The sequence below is a fragment of the Atractosteus spatula genome, chromosome 14, assembly GCF_055471065.1.
Source record: "Atractosteus spatula isolate fAtrSpa1 chromosome 14, fAtrSpa1.hap1, whole genome shotgun sequence".
Lineage (NCBI taxonomy): Eukaryota > Metazoa > Chordata > Actinopteri > Semionotiformes > Lepisosteidae > Atractosteus > Atractosteus spatula.
In genome coordinates this window covers 28,496,758-28,523,231 of record NC_142719.1, presented here as the reverse complement: position 1 = coordinate 28,523,231, position 26,474 = coordinate 28,496,758, and the positions used below count along the sequence as shown (strand labels likewise).

At 36.8% G+C, this 26,474-nt stretch overlaps 2 protein-coding genes across 5 annotated transcripts in view; both read left to right on the top strand.

Annotated features, from left to right (window-relative positions):
* The window catches only part of jakmip2 (janus kinase and microtubule interacting protein 2), a 37,727-nt gene extending 35,736 nt beyond the window's left edge, over positions 1-1,991 (top strand). The window contains exon 22 of the mRNA XM_088931780.1: positions 102-1,991. The gene's annotated coding sequence lies outside the window, so the exon portion shown is untranslated. The remainder of the gene's footprint in view (positions 1-101) is intronic.
* Positions 1,992-11,546: 9,555 nt separating this feature from the next.
* The window catches only part of dpysl3 (dihydropyrimidinase like 3), a 38,387-nt gene continuing 23,459 nt past the window's right edge, over positions 11,547-26,474 (top strand). For 2 of the 4 annotated variants that reach the window (XM_088933247.1, XM_088933246.1), the window contains exon 1: positions 11,547-11,931. In XM_088933247.1, the coding sequence (XP_088789373.1) occupies positions 11,575-11,931 (357 nt within the window). In that variant the 5' untranslated portion in view covers positions 11,547-11,574. Of the gene's footprint in view, positions 11,932-18,275; positions 18,540-26,474 lie in introns of those variants that run through there. The other 2 variants (XM_088933249.1, XM_088933248.1) reach the window with 1 other exon arrangement.

Here is a 26,474-nt window from a genome sequence, read left to right as displayed (position 1 = left end):
TTTTAAAACCACTTATCACCCACCTCATTAATATTGCATTTCTCAAATTTTTTACTGATCCACTGTGTAACAATGTCTTTTGTTTGATTTTGTTTTTGCAGACTAGATGGCAGTGCGGAAAAATTGTACAGAACAACTTTTTTTCTCTTAAAATATGCCAAGCCTTGTTTACTGTATATTTACCATATTTACGTAGCAAAGGCTACTGATATCTATTTTTAACAAGCCATTCAATGGATTGGTTGCCTGACATTTTCTGAAGACCCAATCTGGTTGTGTTATATGCTGCATTGAACTGATCCTGTGTTAACCAGTCAAGTAAACTTTTACCTTGAGAGAAGATACAAGTGCTCGCCTGTTACCCATCAACAAAACAAGTCTCAGACATCAAACCAAAGTTGGAAAGATCCTATCTCTGCCATGCAGGGGAATTCTGCAAGACTTCACTCAACTCCTGACTGGGAGATGAATGCAGGAATTGTGAAGATTTGGAGATGATACAAACCATCAGCCCATAAGGATATTATGGATTCTCTTCCGCACGCCACATGAAAGGTGGTAAACAAGACAGTCTGCATTAGAAAATGGCCCTTCAGCAGTTAGGGTCTAGGTGAACTCACTCAGGAACTGTGATCAAGGAGACTCACTGTACTGTAACTTAACTTACAACACTGGAAAAACAAAAAGATCCTGCAAGTGACTCTATATGGATCTCTTAGTGACATATAGCAAGAACACAGAACAATCACTGTAAGGCATGAACACTGTACCACCAAGGTTCACAGAATACAAACCACCTGATTAAATAGCCTGTTGACTAGTAAGACAGAAAATAATATTAAATATCCTGAACCTGCTACATCTTTATTTTTTAAAATCTCAAAGAACTGAAGTAGCTCATTCACGTCTAGTGTTTTTTAAACACTTACTGTCTGTTACGGTGTCTCAAGATTTTTTTCCTGAAATGACACTCTCTAACCTACTGTATAATATACCTTTGTTGATATGTATATGACTGTGTCTATTAATTGTAATGGCTTTCCTTTACTTTTGTGAATACTTTCGAATTTTTGCAGCTTGAACAATAGAATTTCTTGGCGTTTGACATATAAACTGCTCCATTATTGTGGTGACAGCTGCAAAAGATCTTAATGTTTTTCGAATGTCAGTATCAAATTGGAAGATTTTTTCTCTTTTTTTACTGTAAACAGTAAATATTCTATACCAGCAGGAATATACCAATGGGTTTATACTTTGCTAATAGGTCTGCTCCAGTTAAAAGCTGCACTTCGCTCGTAATGAACTCTGGACTTGCTACAGTACATCTAGTTAATTATGTCTATTCAACAGGATAGATAAAATTGCTGCAAGTGTTGCTATAGTAAAAAAATGTGTTTGCTACATTTTTCTATGTTTCTCTGAAATATTTTGATGAGTTTGGTTTACTGCAAGCATTATCATCTGGAATAATTCAATGATCTCTTCCATCTGAAACAAGAAGAAGTCAGTGTAATTGATATTATGTCATTGTCTTATTTTACCCCTGGGCTCAGTATTTGCTTTGCAATATTAAAAACCCTGTGAGACAGAAAGTGTTGTGCCTGTTCTGGAAACACTTGGCTGCTCTTGCTTTTCAATTTTTTTAAAGGACTATGAACTATATATTTCTTGCTGCACACATGTTCTTAGCTTGCGTTAAAGGGGAAAGATCCATTCCACCCAACCTAGCTTTGTGCCGAACCTTATTTACATACAACAATGATGGCCTTAAATGCTCTGTCCCTCTTTTTTCTTTTTATTTATGTGGCATTCATGTGTGCTGGTTTCTGACTTCTTCTGATGTAATTCACTTTCCCTAATCACCTGGATTTTGTTAACCCTTTTGTCTTCCAACAGAACCTTGATTTAAAATGGCTCCTCTCAGTTCTTTGTTATACATACAGGGGAAAAACATGGAAATCAAAGAAAATAAACTCAGTGACCTTTGGTTTTCTGCATTTGTTTTGTTACTAGACTTCTTGGAAGGAAACTATAGTTGGGCTTTTGGTGTGTTTTACATTGTGTGTGTGTGACAGTCTATCTCTCTTTGCATGTGTACTGTACACAGCTTGGACTTGTATGTGCTGGTTCACATTGTAATATTTTCCTGCCCAGATCATTTGTATTTCTTGCTGGAAAAACTCCAGTTGTTGACGAAGCTGACAATATTATTTAATCTGGCCTTACTAAAGGACATTTATACAATTCTCCCTCAGTCTCTTGTATTTTCAATAGTGCAGCTTAATTCTTATACATTAGCAATTTCTCATTTTGTTTTCTGTGCAATTACTTTCCCTTCTCTGATTACCTTGTCTCCCCCTGCACATTGAAAACATCTGATTTTCATGTTTTAGTAGTTATTCATTATTGCTTACATATTTATTTTTGTCACACGGCTTTCTTCAGTTGATATGAGGGTGAATCAGAGAATCATGAAGACTATCAGTAGGAATTGATACTTATTTTTATTGTTAGTGCGGGTTACATCATTTCTCTGTTCTAATAGGCTTCCGTTATGAATTTGTTTTTTGTGGAACATCCTGTATCCTATACCGGAAGCGAATACACTAATTGTTTCCATTATTCTAATGCCTGACAATTGTTTAGAAGCAGATTTCATTTTCAAACCTTGTGGACCAGTTTTTGAAAACACATCTGATGAGAGACCTTACATTTTAAAGAATAGATATAAACATTTCAACAGCATTAGCATTCCTTAAAAGAAGACCTTTATTGAAAAACCATTTAAAAGAAGACCTGCCCTTTTATAATTAAATGCACATTCAGCTAAATATTTGTTGCTTAATATTAACCTTAAGGTATTGTGTCGCATGCACACTGTATGATTGTGAAGGTTGCTGGTTGCTGAAGCTGAATGTGGTATGGAGGGATGTGTGTCCTGCATCAGAACTCCTTGTACCAGAATTGGGAATTGCTTTAACTAGATGATATAATTGTTAACTGGAAGCTATATGAAAATATTTAGATGAGAGCACATGTGTCCTTAAAGTGGAATTGAATTCCTGGTGTGGGATGTGTTCAAGGGTAATTAATCCCAAATTCAATATGACCATTTATTCAATGCCTTGTTTAGCTGCAGGTGTGAAGACAGAGCAAACATTAACTCCTGTAGTGCTGACATTCAAAGTGAAGCTTTTTTTTGAATGATCTCAGTTTTAATATGAGGTGATTAAAAAACTGCATTTTATCTTAAAGGGATTCTATTTGTATAACTGTGGGTTTCAGCTGACCTTTTTTTTACCAGACTGACAGTACTGCCCTATAATTTAAAGGAAACGCATTTTCCTGGCACATGGATGCTTTTACTGTGAAGTCAGGGGCCCAAGCTTTCCTGCTAATAGAAGAATGAAAACTATCCCTTAGTGCAACATGAGAACCTCACAGTCTGTGCCTTTTGTCTTCACCATACACCCATGAGCCCTAAGTCTTGTCTGTTCTTTGGTCTCTGAGCAAGGCAAACAGTTTTCCCCATAAGTAAATAGTCACTGTCCTTTCACATACTGTATCTGTTTACTTTCCTTCTCTGAGGTCTCACAGGGGTACAGCCAGGACTGTGTCTCCAGCATAGAGACGGGCATCTGCTTCACCAGAAATGTCTGTCTGAGTTTACTTTTTGTTGATTTTTATTCCTTAATAATTGTAAAGATGAAATAATATAATTTTAAACAAATTTTCAACTATACATACAGTACTAATGTCAGAGTTTTTTTTCTTCTTTTTTCCAATTTGGACAGCTTTTCTGAGAGGGATGTGCAGACATTTGTTTTGCAATTTTAAAAAAAAAAACCTCATTAACTGTCCAAAAACATAATCGCAACTTCTGGTATGCGGGTTTGGCCAGGCAATAGGCTGTAGAGTTGGCTCGTATAAAAGCAGAGGTTAAGCAGTAAAAATGAAGCCCATTAGAGGAGAGAGTGTTCTTCCTCAAGTAAGCAAAGCAGTCTTAACTCTAATTGAGCACAAATTGATAAGTCATGCCCTGATGTCATGCTCTCCAGAACAGGCCTGTGAAAAGGGCTTAATTTAATTAAAGTGAATAATATGATTTCTGTAAAAAATGCAATGAGTTCGACATTACAAGTGAAAGCAGCTGCTGCAAAACTGAGCATGATGAAATAAAACTGTACTATTTTCAAGTTTTGGTACCAACTCCTCCATGTTCTGAGACACCACTGAAAATTAAATTTTATAATTACAGATTTTATGAAAGTACAACATTGAGAAAATACAGTACTAGAGTATGTACAGTATGAGTTGACTTTGGGTGTCTGATTTTCTTCACTCTCGATAGAATTTAACAAAAGAATCCTACTTCACATTAAATGTTAACATCCATTTAAAAACAAACGTAAGAGGTGCTTGTATTTTGCTAATGTTTTTGTAGTGCTATAAATTACGCAGTGCTATCAGAAATACTAAGTGGACCCTTTAAATCAGCTGACTGGTAATTTCTTAAGTACAGTACAAGTGGCATGTAAACAGCAACTTTTATACAGCATGTTTATTTTTTTCTGATCTGAACTCATCAGTTTTTAAAGTTGTACAAATACAACTTACTGTACACAAAGTCAAAGCGGCCTTTTATGAATACCATCCTATACATTTTGTTTAAGTCTGTCTAGTAGAAGTGCTTTAGGTTTACATTTTTAGTAACACCTACATGACACCAGGATTTTAGAGGTCAGTAACAATTTACCTAGCCATGAAATTGAAGCTCTATACAGTACTTTGGCTTCTTTCAAGAAATTTCTGGATGAAATCCTCAGATCTACTGTATGTTACCAGTAAATCAAGATAGTTGGGCCAAATGGCTTCCTCTTGTTTGTAACCAATCTTATGTTCTGCATTTAAAGTACTCTAACACACAAGGACTCTAAAGGATTCTAACACTCAAACTTGTGAGAAGGTCAAACCCTAACTTCACCCATTTCTATCTACATATGTTTTAATATTGCACTTCTTGCTGACTCACACACAGTACAAGTTGGCTCAACCTTCATTAAAGGAAGGAAGTACTGACAACACCCTACTCATGGACAGGTTGTTCTCCTCAGTCAGGTGAGTTAAATGAGTGAAATGCTTTATTTGAATCATGTCTCTTCTCCACCTTATCTAGTGTTTGGCCAAGCTACGGAACTCGGAATTGCTTGTTGTGTGATGGAGGCTTTTCTGGAAGAATTCTGGTTCGTACTTTGGTCAAGCAATTGTATTATAAGGACAAGAAGGATAGGTTAGACCCTTCTTTGAGAATGTCAGATAAAACCACACAAATTTGTATTCTTTTATTTGTTGGAATGTGCGATTGACACGTTCTCATTATGTTTTTATTCACTGTTCCACCGTGCTTTCAAATTAAACCACATGGGCTGAAAAATATACTGAAAAAATAACAGTGTCCAAAAGTTAACAAACAAGGAAGTCCATTCTATAAACATGCCGTGAACCCTGCAATCAAATACAGGACAGCATGATGAAGTGTTAGCAGACTCCTGCCCACTTTCAAGCTTTTTAGTATGTTACAGGCTAAGCAGCCCAATGCTGAATGTTCGTTGCTGATTGGCGGAAAGGTACACTACTTCCTTTGCCAACAGCACTGCAAACCTGCAAGCAACTGGAGAACACAGAGATCACAATATCACGGTGAGCTGAGAGAGTCCTCACTGACTAACCAATTGTGTGCCATAGTTTGATGGAATAAGAGTCCCAGTAATCTAGTGACAGGACCCAAGATCTGATCTGTCTGGTCATTGCAAAGTGCTAAATATGTGAACACATGACAAGCATCTAGAGGTCAAAATGTTAGATACTGTAATAAAGGTTACACCTATTAGCACATGGCAGTCTTAATGCTTAGTTCTCATGCTGTACAGTATGTACAAATTTGAGGATGGTGTGTGAAACTTGTAGTAACTATTTAAGTTGGTCTCCAAATACAGGTGTAATGTTAATTCTAGAACATTAAGATAGATTTTTTGCATATTTTTTATATGATTGGCTTTTACGTCTCTCTCCAGGCGATGTACACCAGCTAGAATGAATCACTGGTGTCATCGGTACATTTGAGCTGTATCTCTGTTATGGGTCTTGGAGTTTTACACAAACTCAGGGCTATCCAGACAGCTGACTGATACAGGCCAGCTGTTCCCTCATTAATCTCCTTCATCTCCTTCAGCAGTAACAATCCTACAGGCAATGTACAGTAGTGAAAAAGTATTTGGTTTGTAAAGAGGAAAAGCTAATGTTTGGCCTCCACAAAGTAGTGACATGAACATCAGCAGCCACATGAGGGTATACTGTATACAGTAGATGTTGCAAATGGTATCCAAACAATTTGGTTACATTTAAGATCACCATTCTGCTTAAATGATTAACTGCACAAAAGCAAGATGCCAAACTCTGCATAAAGCAAATGGCTCCCATAAACATTACTAATTCAATCAATTGAAACATCTTTGCATATTTTCTGTAATATTATATTGTGCATGAATTATACATTATACAAATGTTTGAGTTAAATGTGGAAATAATTTGCATTAGAAATTCACTTTCCCCCCAAAATAATTATTTCCAATATTGTACATCTCATCCAAGTCCAGAAAATAGATTATACTGGTGTATTCATGATTATCATCAGTGAGCTTAGTAGAGATGTTAAAGCCTAGTTCATGCAATGCTTCAGACAGGTTTCTGTGAAACATCACTGCTGGAATGCGAGGCCTTCAAACTCGTTGTAATGCAGTTGGAGCTTTGTGTTTACCATGTGTCTGGTCCCTATAGCAACAAAATCATTAAGAACACATGAGCTCTATAAAAAGACTTTTTTAGCCTTTTTTTTCAAGTTGTACATTCTTCTGGTTAGGAAATGAATTTTTAGCTTTTGTTTCATCTATATAGATCTATACTGAACTTTACATTGATGGTCTTGTAATGCTTGCTGACAACAACATAGCATTCTGATTAAACTGAACTAATTCCATTTGAAGATTAGATTGAATTATATTTGTCACAAAACTGTAAAACCAAAAATACCTATGCAAAATCATTAAATCCCAAAATATATACAGTATTATTTAGATGTGTCAAGGCAGTAGCAAAATATCTGGTTACATTATAAGAACTGTTGTATCACAGACTTTTTTCATTTGCTGGTGTAATTTAATTCACTTCTGAATTCTATAATAACTTATCTTCTTAGAGGTGCCAGGCATCTTCTTTATTAGGTGTGCTGCCACTGCTCCTCAAAAATCTCATGGAACCACTGTTGTGACCTCATGCCAAATGAATACCTCTTCCCCCTGAATATGATCTCATTGTATAACAATTTGATGTGAAGGACAGGTTGAGGTAGTATCTCTGACACAGTGAAAGACTAAATGTGCAAACCCAGACACGTATATAACCAAGTGCTAACAGTGTCAATAGTAGATACTATGATAAGAACATGCCCTGAGCATCTCTCCCAGCTGACTGTCAGAGTAGCCTTTGATCATTTTCATGTGGTTGTTGTTCCGTTTTTCCCCATGTTGTCGATTGTGGTCCTGCTCTTATTCCATCCAAAGATACTGGCAAAAAGAGGAGTTTGTAATAAACATTTAATATTTTAATTTTGATTATGATCTTAAAGACCATTCATCTTAAGTTTGAAGGATGACACAGTACTCAGCTATTTGTATTTCTATTTTTAAAAATCCATTATTCTCTATAAATAAAGGTTTTCTGTTCAGTTGCTTTTATTTCTTTATGGTGTTGTAAATGATTAATCATTCCCTTTTTGCACTAAACCTTATCTTTTCTACAGTATACCACTTAATTGAAAATCACATAGCAGCCATGGACTGATTTAAAGTATGATATATCAGACAGGTTCTCAGAAACAGTATCAAGTATTGTTGGCTTCAATCATATAATCATACTTAAACTGAGCTTTTAAGTGTCCATTACATATTTCTCATTTATACACTACTTCCATCCAGCTCTGTTGTTTAATTTTTAAGTCAAAATTGACAATCCAAAGCCATCCATGGTTCTGTAGAGGAATCTTATGTTAATGTATGGTTATTGTATAGAACTAAATGGCTGCAAACATGTAAAGAAAGCTGAAGTCACCAGTGTTTAATGTACAACCTAATATTATTACATTAATTGTAATCTACTTAAACACATACAGTATACTGCATTGTAAAAGTAAGTCAGAAGTACAGTATTGTACAGTATATGCAGCTTCTGAAGAGTCATAAAACAAAGAAAATGTAATGTTGTTTTCACTACACTAAGTGAACGTGGTGATTTAAAACCACATGTTATGTTTAAAACAGTATACCAGACAATTATAACAAGCTGTACATCTATGTGTAGGTTATTTGAGGAGTTTCTGCATGAGAAATCATTTTGCTTGCTATTGAGCCCTCACTGTGAAGGTCTTTCTGAATAAAGAGATAAATACAGATGATGTAAAGCTGATTACTTTATATCAGATTATAGACCAGCACTGATCCTGACTTTGTCTGTAAAAGTCAGCGTCTGGCTTTCTTTAAAATCCACTGAGATAAACTCTTGTTGACCTTAGTAAGGTCAGATGCGTTTGACTGCAACTATCAAGCACACAACACTAAGGCACATCTCTAACTTTTTAGTAGCTCCTATTTGTCTGCAGTGGCAGTGACTCACATCTCCAATGCTGCATCTCTGTGCAATTACAGCCTTAATGATGTAGCACAGAGTAAGCACTTTGTGGTGTTAAAACGAAGTGTTTAGCTTGTCATTTTGATTTCCAGCTTGAATCTGAAGTACAGTGCTGGCAAGAAATGATAGCACACAACTCAGGCTATAAGAAGTGGAGAGGACACCACATTTGACACCTAAAACCTTTGTAAATTTACCTACAGTATTATCCACAACTACTGGCAAATCATCACCAGATCAAAGCCACCTTAAAACATAGAAATATATTTCATAAATGGGCTATTTATACAAAGTATCCAACACTGAGAAGCCCTGGTAGCTCAGATGGCAAGGGTGTCTAGCTCCTGACTGGAAGGTCTCAGGTTCAATCCCAGGTAGGGATATAGCTTGCTTTAATTCCTTCTAGATGGCTCCCAGGTCCACTCAGCCTGCTTTCTAAAAGAGTACTTGGGGTAATAGGCTGACCACATCACCTCCAGTGTTGGGTGGTCAAGACAAATGGTGGCTCTTGCCTTCCATTCCCCTATGGGCCTTTATGGCCTGAAAAGGGACCTTATCCAGCACTTGAATAAAACACAATTATGCATAATGGCCATACTTATGACATGTGATGATGAATTAGTTAATCTGCCTCCATTTGTTTATCTTGTCTAAAGTGTTCATTGAGCAGCATTTGACTGAGCTTCTGCCAAGTGCATTTGTTCCTGAGCACTGTTGGAGACCCTGAGACCTGTTGAATTCTAACAGCATATGATAGTTTGTCCTATTCAACCAGATTGCACCCCAAACCAGGGATTAATGCAACAGGTTTCAGTTTCCATACAGGCTTGAACATGGTAAGATCCAAGTGCAAACTTGTATTATTTGTCATTAAAAAATAATTCACAGATAGATAGAGACTTTATTGATCACGAAGGGAAATTGATGCCACAACAATAAAACAAAAATATCCAGGTGAAAAAAAAGAAATGCTGTTCTTTAAAAACGTGTTAAAGAGTTTTATTTTTCACAGTTATTACTATCTCAAACAACTACCTATGTATTAGAAATACCTTAGTTAAAGCAAATGCAAATAATTATTCATTTCAACAGCTTTAATTAAGCCCATAAGTCATACAGAACTTGAAGGATTGAAATTCACAAAATGCTTAAAAATAATAAAATTAGACACCGATAATGGTAATAACTAAAAACATTGGAAAATTAAGAAGTTAATATCAGAGTAGCTTGAAAAAAGGTAGCTCGAGACAAAGACAAAAGATGGGCAGAGTAGACATGCCACCCTTCTGAATAACTGTACAAATAAAGCCTATATTGTCTAAGGGCTTAAAGTGTTCATGCTTAAAGGTAATTTATGCAATGCCATGAAACAATGTAACTGGAAGAAACACTAAAGTTTGCGCTGAACGCTTGCACAATATTCCGGGCAATATTTTAATAACAATGTTCCAGACCAGGTGTGAGAGATCAGGAGCCACCCGTGGTGCTGAAAGGACAGCTACTGCGACAGCGTCGGGTGGGGCAGTAGGCGAAGAATGATTGAAATGCTCCGAAAAGGTACCGCTTACTTGACCTGAAACCTCAATTGTTGGCATAATTGCACGTAGCCGTATGGAGTTGACATTTCTCACTGTACTAATCTTGATTTAATAGCGGATGTAAGATTGAACCACCGATTCTGGAAATATTGCTTTCAAGCCACACTACGGTAGTGTAGATGTGCGAGCAGACGAAAAGAATTAGCATTGGTGAATCACTAAAAAAGATTTTTTAGACAGTAGGCGAGACGGCATACTGACTCACTGATGAAAGGTGCTGACGTTTCCCTTATAGAATTTTAATCTGAAACAGTCCAGCTAGGATGACTGAATATGTTTTTTGCCAAGGAAACCCAGAGATGTAACACAACTACAGTCCAGTGATTTGCAGTATATTTTTGACGTCACCCTTAATGTATCACACAGTCAGTGCTCTCAGCTCTCAATGGGTAATCCGTTTTGGTGGTGGTGGGGGGGATCAAATTTGTTTAGCCACTTAGTTTTATATAAAATACTAATTGTAAGTACGGATTAAATGAATTTAAACATATTTTTTTATTTTCCATATCCCATATGGTAACTAAGCAGCAAAGACCTTAAATATAATTAATTTATAAATGAATTAATTATTAATGCTAATAGTCCCCTCATCCAGTTACTCCCAATTGTTCCGTTACATCTAAATTGCTGGCCTTTTTTGATCCTGCTGATGTGATTATCGTTAAATCAACCTGACATTTTCGACAAAGAAATTATTGTCAGTACGTGCTGTGTGTAAAAGAGTCATAGTTGACTTAAGAAAATGTCACGGTTCGTGTGACATAATTCGTTTTACAATAAGCAAACTTTGCAGAATTTTGCTGAGTGTCATTAGTATTGCCGTCTTTGTCGTTTGGGCGTTTGTTAAAGAAAACCAAGATTTTGCATCAGCTGTTTCCTTAATAAATTTAAGGGGGATGGTTTGTAAAATTAGGATTGAGTTTGGATTTTACTTAGACCACGTTGGTAACATGCATTTTTATACTGTGCCATTTCTATTTTATATAATGTGTGTGAAAAAAAGAATTAAATCTTGTGGCAGTAGTTGTCTCTGGGGGAAAAAATAGTGTGTGTGTGTGCAATGCATTGATGCTATCACTTCCCTGTCATGGGACTCAAAGCAGTAGGCTAGTGCCACCTCTGGTTTAAAATTTCTTCTCCTGCGGCCGCTCTGTGTGCTACGGCAGAACACTTAGCTCTGAACATTTTTTAAGACTTCTTTCGCCTCCTTCCAGCACATTTTGGTTTCGGAATCATGGCTGAACGCAAGCGGACCTGGGATAAGGAAGACGACCTGCCTGTTTATCTGGCAAGGCCGGGGACAACGGACCAGGTTCCCAGGCAAAAATACGGTGGCATGTTCTGCAGTGTGGAAGGAGCTTTCGAAAGCAAAACCATTGATTTTGATGCCCTGAGCGTCGGCAGAAGAAGTTCCAGGAGCTCCAAGAGTGGGAGTAAAGGGGAAGCATCCCAGGAAGGGAAGAGCCCCGACAGCGAGCAAAGCAGCATTTGTACGGAAAGTGGGTCCGGGGGACACGAAGAAGGGGACTCGGGCATTGAAATTAAAACTGCGGGGGGAAAGGAAATACTGCAGAATCTGGACGAATTGAAGGTAAGGCTCGGTCCTGCTCGTTATTATTCCCCACCGCGCTGTTACTGTAGCAGTGAATATTTAAGTTGAATGCCGCAAGCAGTTCGTGATCTTGGTCTGTTGTCATTGTTATGAGGCTGCAGTGCTCATAGGTTTCATTTCATCCTGAGTACTTCTAAATAATCTAAAAATACACGATAACACGATAGGAGCCTTTTTATGTCTTGATGTATAACGGTCATTTAGACAAAGTGGACAATAAACAGTCTGCTTGATGTGAGAAAAATAAATGACTTTTCAAACAAGTTCTGTTTTCAGCAAGAGGTAGAAGTGCGGTTAGCATACACAGATATGCAGGCACGTTCCACACCATACATTAGTTCGTAATTGGTATTTAGTTTGAAAAGCTGCGGGGTGTGTAAGGGGCGTGGCAGGTCTGGTTCTGGTTGTCAGGATATTCATTTCTGAAGAAAGTAAGTGGACAGGTCACAGTCAGGGGACACATCTGCCAAACCTGCTTTATCATGTGATCTCCAAATTACTTCAATAAAGCCGATCTACAATATTAGACACTATGAGCCTTGAATATTCGTGCTTGTTCAGATGCAGTACTGATATTTAGTGCTCAAACAAACAGCACTCTAACCCTCCTCCTGAATGCCGTTATTTGATGTGCACAAAGCTGTAGTACAGCCTGATCTTTGAAAAAAGTTCATAGACTCAGATTTATTTTTGACGAAAAAGAGACGAGTAGCTGCTTTTTGTTAAACAACACTTACAGTACAAATCCTCCACAAGGCCTTTGTAATTTAAGGAACAATATCTTACACGATTATTGATTAAATACTCGTTACCTTAGGGGGTCTTAATTTGTCAGGAAACAATCAAAGGATATTTCAGGGGTTTAATTCCTTTGGTGTTCTGGTCATTTATTAGTTATATACTGTATTATTACAAATTGAAATAATCCCAAGTAATGAGAGAGAATTGATCGAAGCAAGATTATCAGATGACCAAAATAAAAGCACATAACAATCTAATGAATTTAATTTGATGCTTGATACCCTCCCCCACTCCACGCCCCGTCTTTAATTCTGCCATGTATGTGAGTACTGGACTTAGAAAAAGAGGCCTGTAGATGGATTTACAAAATGTGTTTCACATAATACTTTGAGATGCACAAGAGAATGTGGATTCATTGCTTTTATTAAAAAATAATATCTGTTTGGATTAGCCTGCAATTTTCTTTGGCACAAGCCCTAAACCTCAATGTCTGAGTTAAAGGAAAATACAATTGCAAGTTATTTTCCTGTTACTGCAATTTTTAAAGTACAGTATATGATTATAGAACATACATGTGCATGAGTTTGTGCATGTTTGTATGTCTGCTTTTTTTTAATTTGCATTAATACCTCTGTGACACAAAGATAAGAAGATTGAACCTTTGACAAAAATCAGAAGGCTTGGAACAAACCTGTTCCAATGGTTTTAGCAGTGCTATGTTCCAATGCTTTGATAATGAGTTTAATGACAGTACAAGATTTGTATTTTAGGTTTTGTTTGTTAATTGCTTTAGACGGAATGTCTGACTGAAGTTTAGAACTGCTGCCAAATAAGAATTCTGTGTATCTTAACATTAAGTTCTATTTTATTTTCCTGTCAGTGTATAAACAGACATGCACTTATTCAAAAACTTTTTGGGCTAGATTTCTCAAAGCACTTGACACCAAAATTATTCATTTATAAAAGGCAAACAATATATCCCCCTTAATGTATTTTTAAATTGGATCCAGTGTTTGTGGCTTTATTAGCAGTAATTGAACAGAATATGACTTAAAAATTAAGATGTACAAAGATTATGTTACCCATATCTGGTGTCACATTGTTGTGGACAAAAGAAGAGTAAGTCTGCTAGTGTGAATTATTGTCACTAAAGTACATGTATAACATTTACTTTAACAGGCTGAGCCTGGCTGAGCTGAGCCCACTGTTTCTGTTTTGAACACTTTGATAAAATTTACCAAGTGTGTTTATACACTATACAGAGGCAGTGGCTTAGCAGCGTCATAAGGTCCTGAGAATCTGGGTTTGGATATTACAAATCAGGAAGAAATTATGAGGAAATAAATGGCAACATACAAAAAAACCCAAAAAATATACTGAAGTCCTTCACAATTGCTGTACTGCAGATCCTGAGAGTGCTAATTTGCCTTACTGGCATTATTGAGCAAGACCCGTGGTGTTGTGTGTTGTGTGGTGATTAATTGGGCTAGATTGGAAGTTCACAGGAAGACTTTGTGTGACTTTTCCAAGATAAAAAATACTACTGTGATAGCATGTGCTTGCCCTCCCAGATATTATCTCTCAGTAAAGTCCCCTCTGAACCATTCTAACCCCATCCCAGCTGATATTCTTCATTTTTCACCCGATTTGTAACAACACTTAAATCATTTTAAACAACTGTCATCTTCAGTCTGATTATGGATTTTGCGTTTTTTAAGTATCAATGCAGGTCACTTAATTTATTTAGCATGTACTGTACTAGCTTGTTTTTGAAAATTTTTAAAACTGGTCACAAATGCCTTTCAGTATTCTGCATATCGTGCTCATTTGGGTGAATAAACTGGGAACATCAACCACAAGGAATTTGTCTGTCATTTAAGAACAGTTAAAGTTCCTTAAAGCCTTAAAGTAGTACTTCATGTAATAAGTACAGAATATGACAAATCTCCTGCACTTCCCAAATGGCATGTGGTGATGTCAGCAGCTCTATAATGTTTAGTACCGCTCTATAATGTTTAGTAATACCTCAATGTACTCCTTTGGGAGCTGCATTATACAGTATAAGATTTCTGTATGTAAAATGAGACACTATAATAAATCAGGAGAAATGCTCTGGGCAAAGGATACATCGGAATCGTAAGGTATAATCTCACATCTTTCTATAGATAGAAATACTGCCCCAATGACAATAGGATGTGAACATCTGATGAAAGTGTCAGACAACATGTGCAGGTCATCAAAATATATATTTATGTTTAGGTCTGCTTGTAGGATCATGCAGACCTATATTAATATATTTTCCCTGAATGTCTTCACAAGTAAATTGGGAACTTAATAATACTTCCCCTTTTAAAGAAAAGCTACAGTAAATAGAATTTAACACACACTTTTCAGGACATTCAGTGCAGTGCTGAGCACAGCGAGATCCAGTTAACTCCATAGGTACTGCCACCCTGTGGTAAAAGGTATAATAGCAATGCTACTCTGGGTAATAATATTAAACATACAATTGATTCTGGAATAATGTAATTCTCACAAATAACCTGCAAATTGATTTTTCACAAGTGACAGATTACAGGTTTCTGATATGAATGTTGATAAACCTTCAATGTAAACAGGGCATTTTTTTATATTGATGATTATTTCGATATTGTAAATGTCATCTTTTCAGTATTGGTTTTATAAAAATACAGTATCAATTGTGACTTAATTTCTTGGTAAAACAGTTTTAATCCGACAAACTGCAGTGCTCAATGGAGAACACGGTTAATGCAGTCAGCTTTGAAACTCATCACTTTTCTATAGTGCTAATTCAGCAGTTGCACACCCTGCAGACAGATAAGTGCTTTTCATTGCAGGCCAATTTTGCAGGGGGCGGAACCTCGAGGAGCTCCGTTTTTGTCGTTCCTGACAAAAAGCTAAGTCCCAGCTGGCAGGCTTCGTTTTGTGTTACGGCTCCACACTTTCCAACCTTTCAACAACTTCAAGATGGCTGGCAAGCCGGCCTGCTAATTCCTGAGACTTAACAGAACAAACCCCTGTTTTGTATTCATTCTTCAACTTGGGGGAAAAAAGGTGTTTTGTGAAAATTCACAGCCTATCGTGCAGTACCTTCTGGAGCTTTGTCTCCCTCTCCTTTTCTCTGTCTGTGTCCAAATGAGCATGATGGGTTAAGAGGCCCTCTCTCTTTTATAATCTTTTCTTTTTCTCTCTGTGTGACTTAATTTTATGACTCTTATAAAATAAAAATGATAATATTGCTGTTTTAAACACAGTACCTTGATTTACTGGAGTTTCAATAACAACAGTAAGAAAAGCAGGGAAGGGTTAACCCAAACAGGCAGATAGAATCTAAATAATAACCTCCTTTGTCTCTGTAATTTGATTGTCCAGTGCTCATGTTAATGGGGAAATAATCACACTGCAAGCCTGCAAGTGGATTATATAAATAATGTCTGACATCTGCAGATTTGGCAAAAAAAAAACATTACTGTACAGTATGTGAGATTGTTAAATATCCTAAAGTAACAATTCTTTATTGAAATTCATATTGTGTTCAATCTACAACTAAAATTAATTAAAAAATCATGCTTACATTGCTGCTGTGTGCATATGCCACAGGCATGGCATTAGAGCTCTCTCAGTTATTTTAAACTAGTGTTGATACATTTCTGTGTAATGGAAATTTTCAGCTCATCTGTTTCTTCTCGGTCTTGGAGAGGCAGTGAAACTGGTTACTGTTTGCAGTGATAAACATGCAGCGAGTCGGTATCTCATATTATTAAGTGAGTAATATTTTATTTTTATTGCATAGCCACCAGAGGAATTCATTGCCAGGAAGAAACAAATGTTGTGTCTTTAAAAAAGGGTTTCTTTAGGAATTACTGTTTAGGTTGTACAGTATGGGAGGTTGATGTAAATCTTGGAGCCCGGTATCCTTTTAAATCGTTATTACTTTTATAAGAGAAAAAGCCTAATGTCCACATTTTTTTGTAAACTCTCTTTCTTCTTTCTCCCATCAAAAATGCTGCAGAAACCAATTAAATTGAAGAAATGCACCTTTCAATATAGAAAGCACTGTACATTTCTGCACTTCTTGAATCCTAGTCCCAAAGATTAAAACTGAAAAATGTTGAAACCCATTCCTGCACAATTATTAAACTAGCTAACTGTATTTTAAGTATGCAGTCATTTTTGCAGATCTTTCAAGAGGTCACGTAAGTATGTTTTTCCATTTTTTTCCAGTTCATTAATGTCTATTTGCTATTTCTAAGACAACAATTTTTTTTTTTATTAGCAGCAGCAGTCCATATTTCTAATAAAGAGCTTATGGTCTTCATTACTGCTGACATGCTCAGTAAGCATGACCTGTTATTTTGGAATAACATACAGGAAGTGTTCCTCGTTTATTCTAGGAGCATCCCAGTTCCCAGTACAACCCTGGATAGCTCAAGGTGTAGGGCTCTGTTGCTCCCCATTCCAAACGTCTTATTAAGAATTGATGTCTCAAATGGGAGGGTTCCCTCTCAAACAATAGAAACACATGGTAGGACTCAACATTACTGATGGAGCATCTGTTACTCAGCAGATTGCCATTCTTTGTTTTGGAAGATACCTTATAGTTTGTAATAGGTATGCACGGCTTTTAGGTGTTTTCTTCTTGTTCATACTGTATAAATCTGAAGACTGCATTTTTTATGCATTACAGCTGACAGGTTTTAAAGAAATTATCTATTGTGTTTTATATGTATTGCTGTTTCCCAGTTAGTGCTGATTTGATTTGTTTGATCATTTAATTGCATGACCATGCCTGAATTCTTTAGTAATGATCTTATGTGACCTTGAGTAGGACTGGAGTGATTACTGAAGGATATGCAGGATGCAACAAACCTGTTTATCTTCCTGTAACCCACAGACGGAGTTCACTGCAGTCATTCTACGGGAAAAGGGTGTGTTTTAATGGCTCTCCTTAGGATACTCTAGCATATAATTTAAAAGGATTTCTAATTAGAGTGTATCCCTCTAACACAGCTACTGTTATGGAGGGCAAAATGTTTCATGAATCAAAAAAGTGAACCCGAAACAGAATCTGAGAAAATCCTGTTGATTTCCTGACATCTGGTTTCCTCAGATTTGGAAACTATAAATGTGCTGGACTGGTTTTCGCGCAACCACACTTTGTAAAATGTGCAAGCCGATTTTCACCCATGTCCACGTTCCATGTGACCGCACCTGGCACAGCCATAAATCGAATGAAATGTAACAGAAAAAAAAATAATGTGAAATAAAACAGCAAAATGTAGTTCATTTTTGGATCGGGATTGTAGATTAGAAATTCAATTAATTCTTACATTAACAAAATATGCTAAAACTTTTCAAATCCAATGACTTTCCCACTATGCGCTTTGTTATTTTGTGAAATTAAGCAAAACGCAAGCGGAGCGAAGACGCCCGCTACTACGCATTAGGCTACTAAAAAAAAATGGAGGCTGCATGCCTTTTGTCTGGTAAGACAGACTGGTTTATGCTCTTGTAGCTCCCTCTTGTGGTAAAATAAACTTGCTGCAATCGCTACCGACACTGAATCGATTGAGTCTAGCCTGGTGAGGGAGGAGCCCGATGATCAGAGCGCTGTTATTGAGGAGAACTGCTCCAGCAGCAGCGAAGAGGGATTTACTATTGTACAGCAAAGGAAGACGACCATTCCCTAGTTTCCAATCCACGCACCAGCAGCAGAAACAAATCATCCTGAAAGAAAATTATATACAGCTTTGTATCTAGGTCTTCCTAAACACCCATCATCAAACATGTCTTACCAAGGCAAAAAGAATATTCCAAGGATCACTGTAAGTTTCATGTAATTTACTATTTCATTCTTCATCTAAAACATGTTTTCAATTTGTTGGTAAAATACTGGCAATTCCTTACAGGAAATAGCATGCATGAATCTTCATTTCGAATTGATGCTTTCCTCAAAAATGCCATGAACCGTAATTCGGTTAAATTGTCGCAGTGCAATATGGATCAATTTGCTGTTGTGATAAATTCTTTTATAACAAAAGAGATGGTATCTGAGCTGTGTAAAGGCTTATTTTAGGTTAATTGAGATATGCTGCATGGTTTTCATAAGTCGAACAAGGCGTTTTCTTCAAAGGTGACTTGCATCTTCTTTGTTGTGGGCGATGGTCAAGATAGTGTTCTGCAAAAAAAACCTGTGCAGGCTATGTTATTTGGACAGTTTCCCTGTGGATGTATTTGGAGAGAAAAAAACAGCTTTTTCATGATTATAATAGTTTTATATTAATCTAATTTACTGGATTATATGTAATCATTTGCATATATTACACACGAGACGCTACTATTTTTAATTTACAGTATGTGTTCTCAAAACGTTTGGCAGTACAGAGAGGTTGGTGATGGGCGTCTAACAGTAATTTATCAATACTTTACTTGTTATTGTTGTGCTAATTCAGAGCAGATAAAGGGGTATTTCTCCAGGCCTATATCAGAAAAGAACAGGAATATAAAATAGTCCTGAAAAGAAAAGGTCTAAAATTCGTAATTTTCTAATGCGCATTTTCTTCGAATCTGATATTAGCGAAAATACAGTAGAGGATTTGAATTTTGCGATTAACATTACAATATTTTACAGACTACTGCATTTCTCTAATATCAATTCGCTTACATAAAAACAACGGAACGGCGTTAATTTTTTAATAGTCATCCTGACACACAACAGAAATTTGGATACTAGCTCCGCACAGTCTGCTGCAGAAAAAAAAAATCCCCACGCCCATTGGCCATTTATAGTAGACAGCCCGCTCTTACAGTGAATGTGGCATTTTGATTTCTGCATTACAAAAACGTAGTGTGGGAGGAAAACCGTGTGCACACGGGGATTTAATATAGAAGGCAGCCGGCGACGTTAAAGTGGCGAGTGAGCTGTGCCCGGAGCTGGTTGCTGCAGAGTTGTCGTGTGGATTTATTGTTTCTTGTTGGGGGTGTTGTTCGGGACCGGCAGAGCCGCCCTTTGTCTCCTCTGAATTGACGAAAGGCACGGGGGCGCTTAGAGAAAGCATTCACCAGACATGCAGAACACACAAAGGGGAAAAAAAGTCGTTAAATTATTATACATTGTGTAATATATATGCGTCTTATACATAACACGTATTTTACTTGGTTGGATTGGTGGCTTTTTAAAGGTTTTTAGAGCCTTTTGAAGATGCCACCTGCTTAGGGTACACTTAAGATGCGCCTCGTTGCTTGATGTTCAGTAGTGTATATCACTTTATTTCGGATTTCTGATGCCGGGAAAGTGAGTAGTAATGTCTTTATTGACAAAATTTGGAGTATTTAGAAGCTACTGTATATTACTATGGTTTATAACGTCAGTAAGGATACCATTAAAGATACAAGTCTAAATCTAGTTTATGCATCACAGATACAGTAACAACGAAGACAATAATAATGTAAGCTAATTTTTAATTAATTCTTTAACATTATTAAAAAAACTATGGAAAAGAGGAAAAATACACACTGACCATATGATATTTTTGTAATGTTGAGCTTGAAAATACAGTATATGAAAAAATTAGCCATTTATATAATCAAGACTGTGCTGTTCCACAGTTGTTTCTTTACTGAAAAACCCCAGCCCCACCTCCACTACCACCACCAAAAAGAATATCAACAGATTTCTAGGTGTGGCTTCGTTTTTTCCATCTCCTCACAGTAGCTCAGTGTTATGCAGTAGATGTCATTAATAATCTCGTACACCCGGGGAATTACTGACAAGAGTATGAGAAATAGCAAGAGTAGAAAGAGAAGCCAGGGTGCTGTTGCAGAATTTATATTCCTTGCTGTTGTATAGTTGGCTTTTGCCATCCTTTCACCTTGGTGACAATAGGAAGATACAAATATGAAAGCACAATGCACCCCTTTCTTCACTTAAAACACCAGGGACAGCAGTGTTGTGTAATGGTTCTGATCTAAGAACTGAATCAGAACCAGATGAAGACAGTAGCAGACCTGGAACATGGTCTTTTCCCTATCAGTGTTTTAATCAGCCTCTTTGAACTGTGATTAGCTGCATTATTGATCATTTTTATTGTTTTGACTGTATTGCAGAAAAACACTGCCTTGTGTTCTTTTTGAACAAAAAAAGTAAATATTTTTGTTGCTAAGCAACAGGGCGAAAGCCAAACTGCTGGCCTGCATGCCAAATTATTTTCTCATTACTGACATCTTTCTTCAGACAGCATGCACATAGAGGCCGTGAGCTGCCATGTTCTCTTTGGTAATATCCTTTTGGCTGGGCTTTTTAGGCTGTCTCACATTCCCTGTTTGTAACAAGGAATGACAGCTCTGCAGTCATTTGTGCCACAGTGCAGGCCTTAAAGGGCTGTATTGTACTGTCCATCCAGTTTATGCACACTCTTTAGAACCCCTTGATAATGGTCAGAGGTCTCCCTGAAGTAAAGGAAAATCAGATTCTAGACATGCAATACTGCACAGCCACAGTTTAAAATCTGAATCTCAGTGCTCTCCCAGTATTATAGACCACTGTTCTCATTGGTAGTTTTCTGTCAGCACAGTCTTTTGTGTTTTTGTAGAAAGCAGCTGTGTAAATTATCTAACACTTTGAATGTGACCATTCACACAGTATTCTGAATATTTTATTTCCCCTTTATCAGTCAGCATTTAATGATCGGTCCCTTTTCCTCAAAGATAGCAATATTCATTTTAAAGGACTCCGGGGAAGAAAATGTAAACGTGAGGGGTAAAAAGTTACCACATATAAAACCACAGTTGCCTATTGGGCTTTGCCTATTTTGGATCTTACTGAAAAAAAATTAAGCCATAAATGATTACTGCACAGTGAAGCACGGGTTTTCATCGTTCACGGTTTATTAAAAAACGCCATGGCCTACATTTTTCCTCATGGTGTTGCACAGTATAACTGCTTGAAAAAATAAAAAATAAAAAAGAGACAGCTTCATGGTCTTCAGCTTCTGAGGCAAAATTTTAAAGAAGTCAAGCGTAAATCTTAAACATTTAGAATGCTTTTTGTAACATTTATTGATACAAAAGTGTAAGAGTATATGTGTGTTGTCTAAACAGAAACAATTAAATATTTATTTGAATCATAATCATTGTTTTTAAAAGCATTTTAATTAAAAATGCCTTCACTTGTGCATTGCTTATTTTTCACAATGATGTTTTAATTATATTATATATCTATTACAGTGTAATAAAATAAAGAAATTGACTGGAAACATGAGCAAGGTCACACAGGCTTCAAACCCAAAATAAGCAGTGAATTGCGCGGCTCCTACTTAAAACAAACATCGCATACAGTCCAGTGCACTGAAGACTATTAGTGTTCACTTATACTGTTCAATAAAAAGTACTTCTGTAATTAGGGGAAGAAATAAAAGTTTATTGGCAAATAATATATTCATTACATGGTACCACAACAGAAATTTCATATGTGTTAAAAAAAGTAACAGGCAGTTTTATATAATGTACTGACTTAATTACATGTTCTAAAGTATTGTACTTTTTATAGGTGGTAAAGTACCGTTATAGTAACTACTGTATATAGTACTTTATAAAAATCATTTTAAAAAATACAGATGTTACATCCCTGCTGTGCACAGTGTTCTGGGGATTTGTTCTTCAGCACTTTCATCCTTTTTTGGTTTCCCATCTGTTTTTGTGTACTAAATAGCATGAACTGTGGTCCTGATGGCTTTAATATGTTGGATGTTAAAAGGAACCATGCACATTTTGGCTGCCTGAATTAGTAGGGTCTGCTTTCTCAAAAGTATCCCTTGTTCTTTTTCCTGGTCATGCCTATCACTTTGGCAAACCCCTTGAGGACATTTTCATATAGGCCTGGTGGCCTGTGTGTCTGGGAAGAAGAATGCCAAATTAAAACAATGTTAGTCCATTACATCATGCCTAAGACATGACATTCATTCTAAATAGGTCAACTCGTGTGGAAGCCACACCTTTTCATCTGCATGCAGTTCAAGCACTTAGCAGAAGTACAGGATTGGCATCACATTCGGGACATAGCTTTGTACTCTGTGCACATCAGAAAGATTACAAATGCAAATGAGAAAAGGTCATCTGGCCCTTCTATCTTGTAAAGCAGAATATAATCCAGATTGCCATGACCTTTACTAGGAATAAGAGGCTTTCTGATTATATATATTATGTGTTGTTTTTAAGCTTAGAATTAAAGTTTCCAAATTCTCCAAACCTGCGTCTCATTTTATTTGTATGTCTTAATTTTTACCAGAAATATTACTATCTGAAAATGCATTATTATCAAATAAAAGTAATAATTCTTTCCAGTAATATAGAATTTAGAATCCTGAAGGATACCAAAGTGCTTTAAATGTAAGAGGGGACCTACTTCATTATTCTAGCTGCCCATTTCGAGTGAAAGTTTTATTCTTTTGAGCGTTATGGTCATGTTGAGGCAGTACCTATTCTGCTTGTCACAGGGCACATGGCAGGACTACACCATATCGGACACCAGTGCATTTTAGAATCCTATTCATTACTGGGGTTTTTTTTGACCAGCATAGGCAAAATGAGCTAATTACATGCCGTAATGTAGATAAAAAAAGCACCATATTGCATATTCAGATCATACATCAGATATTGTACACATCAGGTCATTAATGCATCACAAATGATATGGTCCTGTAGAAAAACAAATACAATCATCTTCATCAGCGAAATAATTTATTTCTGTAAGTAGAATTTGTGATTTCAGGATTTTCACAACAGAAGATTAGGAATCATTCTTCATCACAACTATCTTTATATGTTTGGCTTTAAAAGGTGGTAGTATAGTGGGTAAATCTTTGGATTCATAGCTGCCAGGCTGTGGGTTTAAGTCCTTGCTGCCGATACTGCTGTAGTGCCTTGAGTGAGGTACTTTACTCCAGTAGCTCCAGTCCAACTAGCTGTATAAGTGGGGGACCAGTGTTGCTGGAGGTAATCCCTTTGATGGACTATTGTCCCATCTGGGAGAGGAGCTGTGTGCTCTGTAGTCTGCATCATGCTACAGAGAGAAGGATGAGCTCTGTCTTGTGAGCTGCTGGACTCGACCAATTTTACCTTTATTTTTTTAAAAGGCCTGCAGTTTTTTTTGGATTGCATTGGACACTAGTAACCAGAGAGTAAACAGCTGTTCAGAAGATTGGGCTCTGAGGAATTACTGAATTTCAATCAAATTTATCTGAGGGATTATCGGTCCAGTACAAAGAAAATAACAATGATAGAATCATCCTGACATCCTAGAAGGGTTTCATTAAGAAAAAAAATATTTTTGGGGAACACATGAGGAACCCATTCTGAAGGGATATTGCAGATAGACAGTAGTAGTGGCACTATGTTTGTGCAAAGTCTGACGTACAAATGGGATCAGAGCACTTCAGACAGTGCTTGCATTGTTACCTGATTTGTCACACATTGCTTTGAGGAGAGAGAGATAGAGGGGTTACTTGCTACAGCACAGGTGCTGTACCTCAGGTGTGCGTTGCATTTTCCTAGCCTGAAGGTAAACATCAACAAATTGAAAATTTCCACACACTTAACAAGAAGCCATGCTGCAGTCCTGATGTCACCCGCTTAATGTTATTCAAAATGTAGTAGTCTACACGCTGCAAAGTTTTAAACTTCCTGTGGTTCTTTTAACTAGTAAACGTCAGTCAGAGACTAATTCAAAGTTACTGTAATTTACCTCAAAGAAGTCTTCTGGTGAGACAAAATGCAACAAAATGCTGTCCTCTGCTTTTTGTCCATTCCATTGTACTTCATTGCCATTGTACATCAATGCTATTGACTATATGAGTAGTACCATTGGCACTCAGTCCTACTTCAAGCCTTTCAGTGTCATCCCACTAGATCACATGAAAGACTTCTGAAAGTATAAAGGCTGGATGGGGCTTTATGTCTGCTGCACTTTAATGTCTGCTGCATATTAAAGCTGGGTGACATAGGTGCCCTCCTATATGTAAAGAGATTTAGAATGAAAAGCACTGCTTAAATGTAAGGAGTTATTATTGTCCTTATTATGTATGATGATGAGATCCAATCATTCCGTTTCAAAAACTGAATCATTTTTTCAAACTCTGATTTTCTCCATAATTTCCCTTTGATGTCTGGGAAGGTATGCAGGTTGGATTCTAGCTCCTTGGTTAAAAACTCTTTCAGCCCTTTGACCCTTCAAGAATTCATGAATGTCTTAAGCTGTTCTGATAGCAACGATAGCAGTTTGAATGTAGAAAGTCATTAGAGTGCTCATTTTCCATCTTTTTGTCATGACCTATAGACAGAATATGCTTTGCCTCTGCTTGTTCTTCCTCTTATGCTTTAACTCTTGTGTAGTTTCTTATGGGATGACACATGACAACATGTCTCTGCAGCCTACATGTTTGATGTCTGGTTACTGGGGACAGTGTTCACTGGCTGAAAAACTTTGAACTTGAATTTGAATTGAAGTTCAGGGTTCCAGGAGATTCCTTGAGCCTTTATACAGGTGGCCACAGCAGGCCATTGAAATATTTGTGCTAATTATCACTACTTATGGCACAGTAAAAACACAGTTTAAAATACTCTTAATACCAACATGCGCCGTTTTGATGTTACTGTACTTAATGCATATCTTGAAGTTGTTTTGTTATATTCTCTCTCAGCAGAGATGCTTCGGCTTCTTTCTTTATCAGAAATTATAGCTATTGGCATATTGTTAAGTAACAACATTGTACCATTTACCAAAGAGTATGAAAAGCATTTCAGCTTATTGTTTGCCTGCACTGAGGAATGGGTAAAGAATTGAATTCCTTGTAACGATCTGGCAAACCAGATAACTTTGTTTATGGCATATGAAAAGGAAAGCTACATTGTAGTTATTAAACGTGGTTCATATTTTAAACATCTGCTGTTGCATACCACTCTGAAAGCATAGTGTGTAAATAAAGTGTTCCTCACTTTTCTTTTAAACTCAGCATTCTTCTCCTTGAGAATGCTCAAAGCAGCTAAATGAGAAGATCCCGTTGTTCTTTGCAATTAGCATAAGAAGAGGCACTGCAGAAAGCTTTAGAACTGTATTCAATTGTTTCAGTTCTAATAGGCTTTCACAATAAGGATCAACAGAGAGCAGTGGTTCTCCTGTGGTATCTGGATTGCCTTTGTCAAAGATCCATGGCCATTAAAAAAATCCTTATTAACATTGCAAGAGAGCAGGGGCCTTCAATTAGGATGGGTGACGAGGTTAGAAGCATTTTTAAAGACAGGAGATGAAAGTGGCGCAGACAACTAGCACTCCAATGATATGTGGACATTGTAATCCCCCAAATGTCCATCAAGTGCTGGGGCTTTACCTGTGAAGTGGTGCAAACTATCTATGAGATCCTGATTTGAAATTTAATTAAAATAGGACTCTGTATCGTATAACCTAATGTAACTACAATGTTACAGTTTCTTTTAAGGCGTTGTTGTGCTGATAATTAGACAAAAATATTTAGTTATAAAGTGTGTGTTGTCATTTGTTACAGAGTTATACAGTAAATAGTTTTTTTAACCCAAAGTATCATTGAGTCTTTAAATGGATGCATTCACTATCATTTCTTTTTTAAATTGTGCACTGTATCTGCTTTAATGGTCTCTTATATAGTTAGTTATAATAAGACTTGATTTCTTAACAGACATTGGACCCCCATCAGGATGTGTCTGCATTTTTGTTTCCGGACTAAATGCTG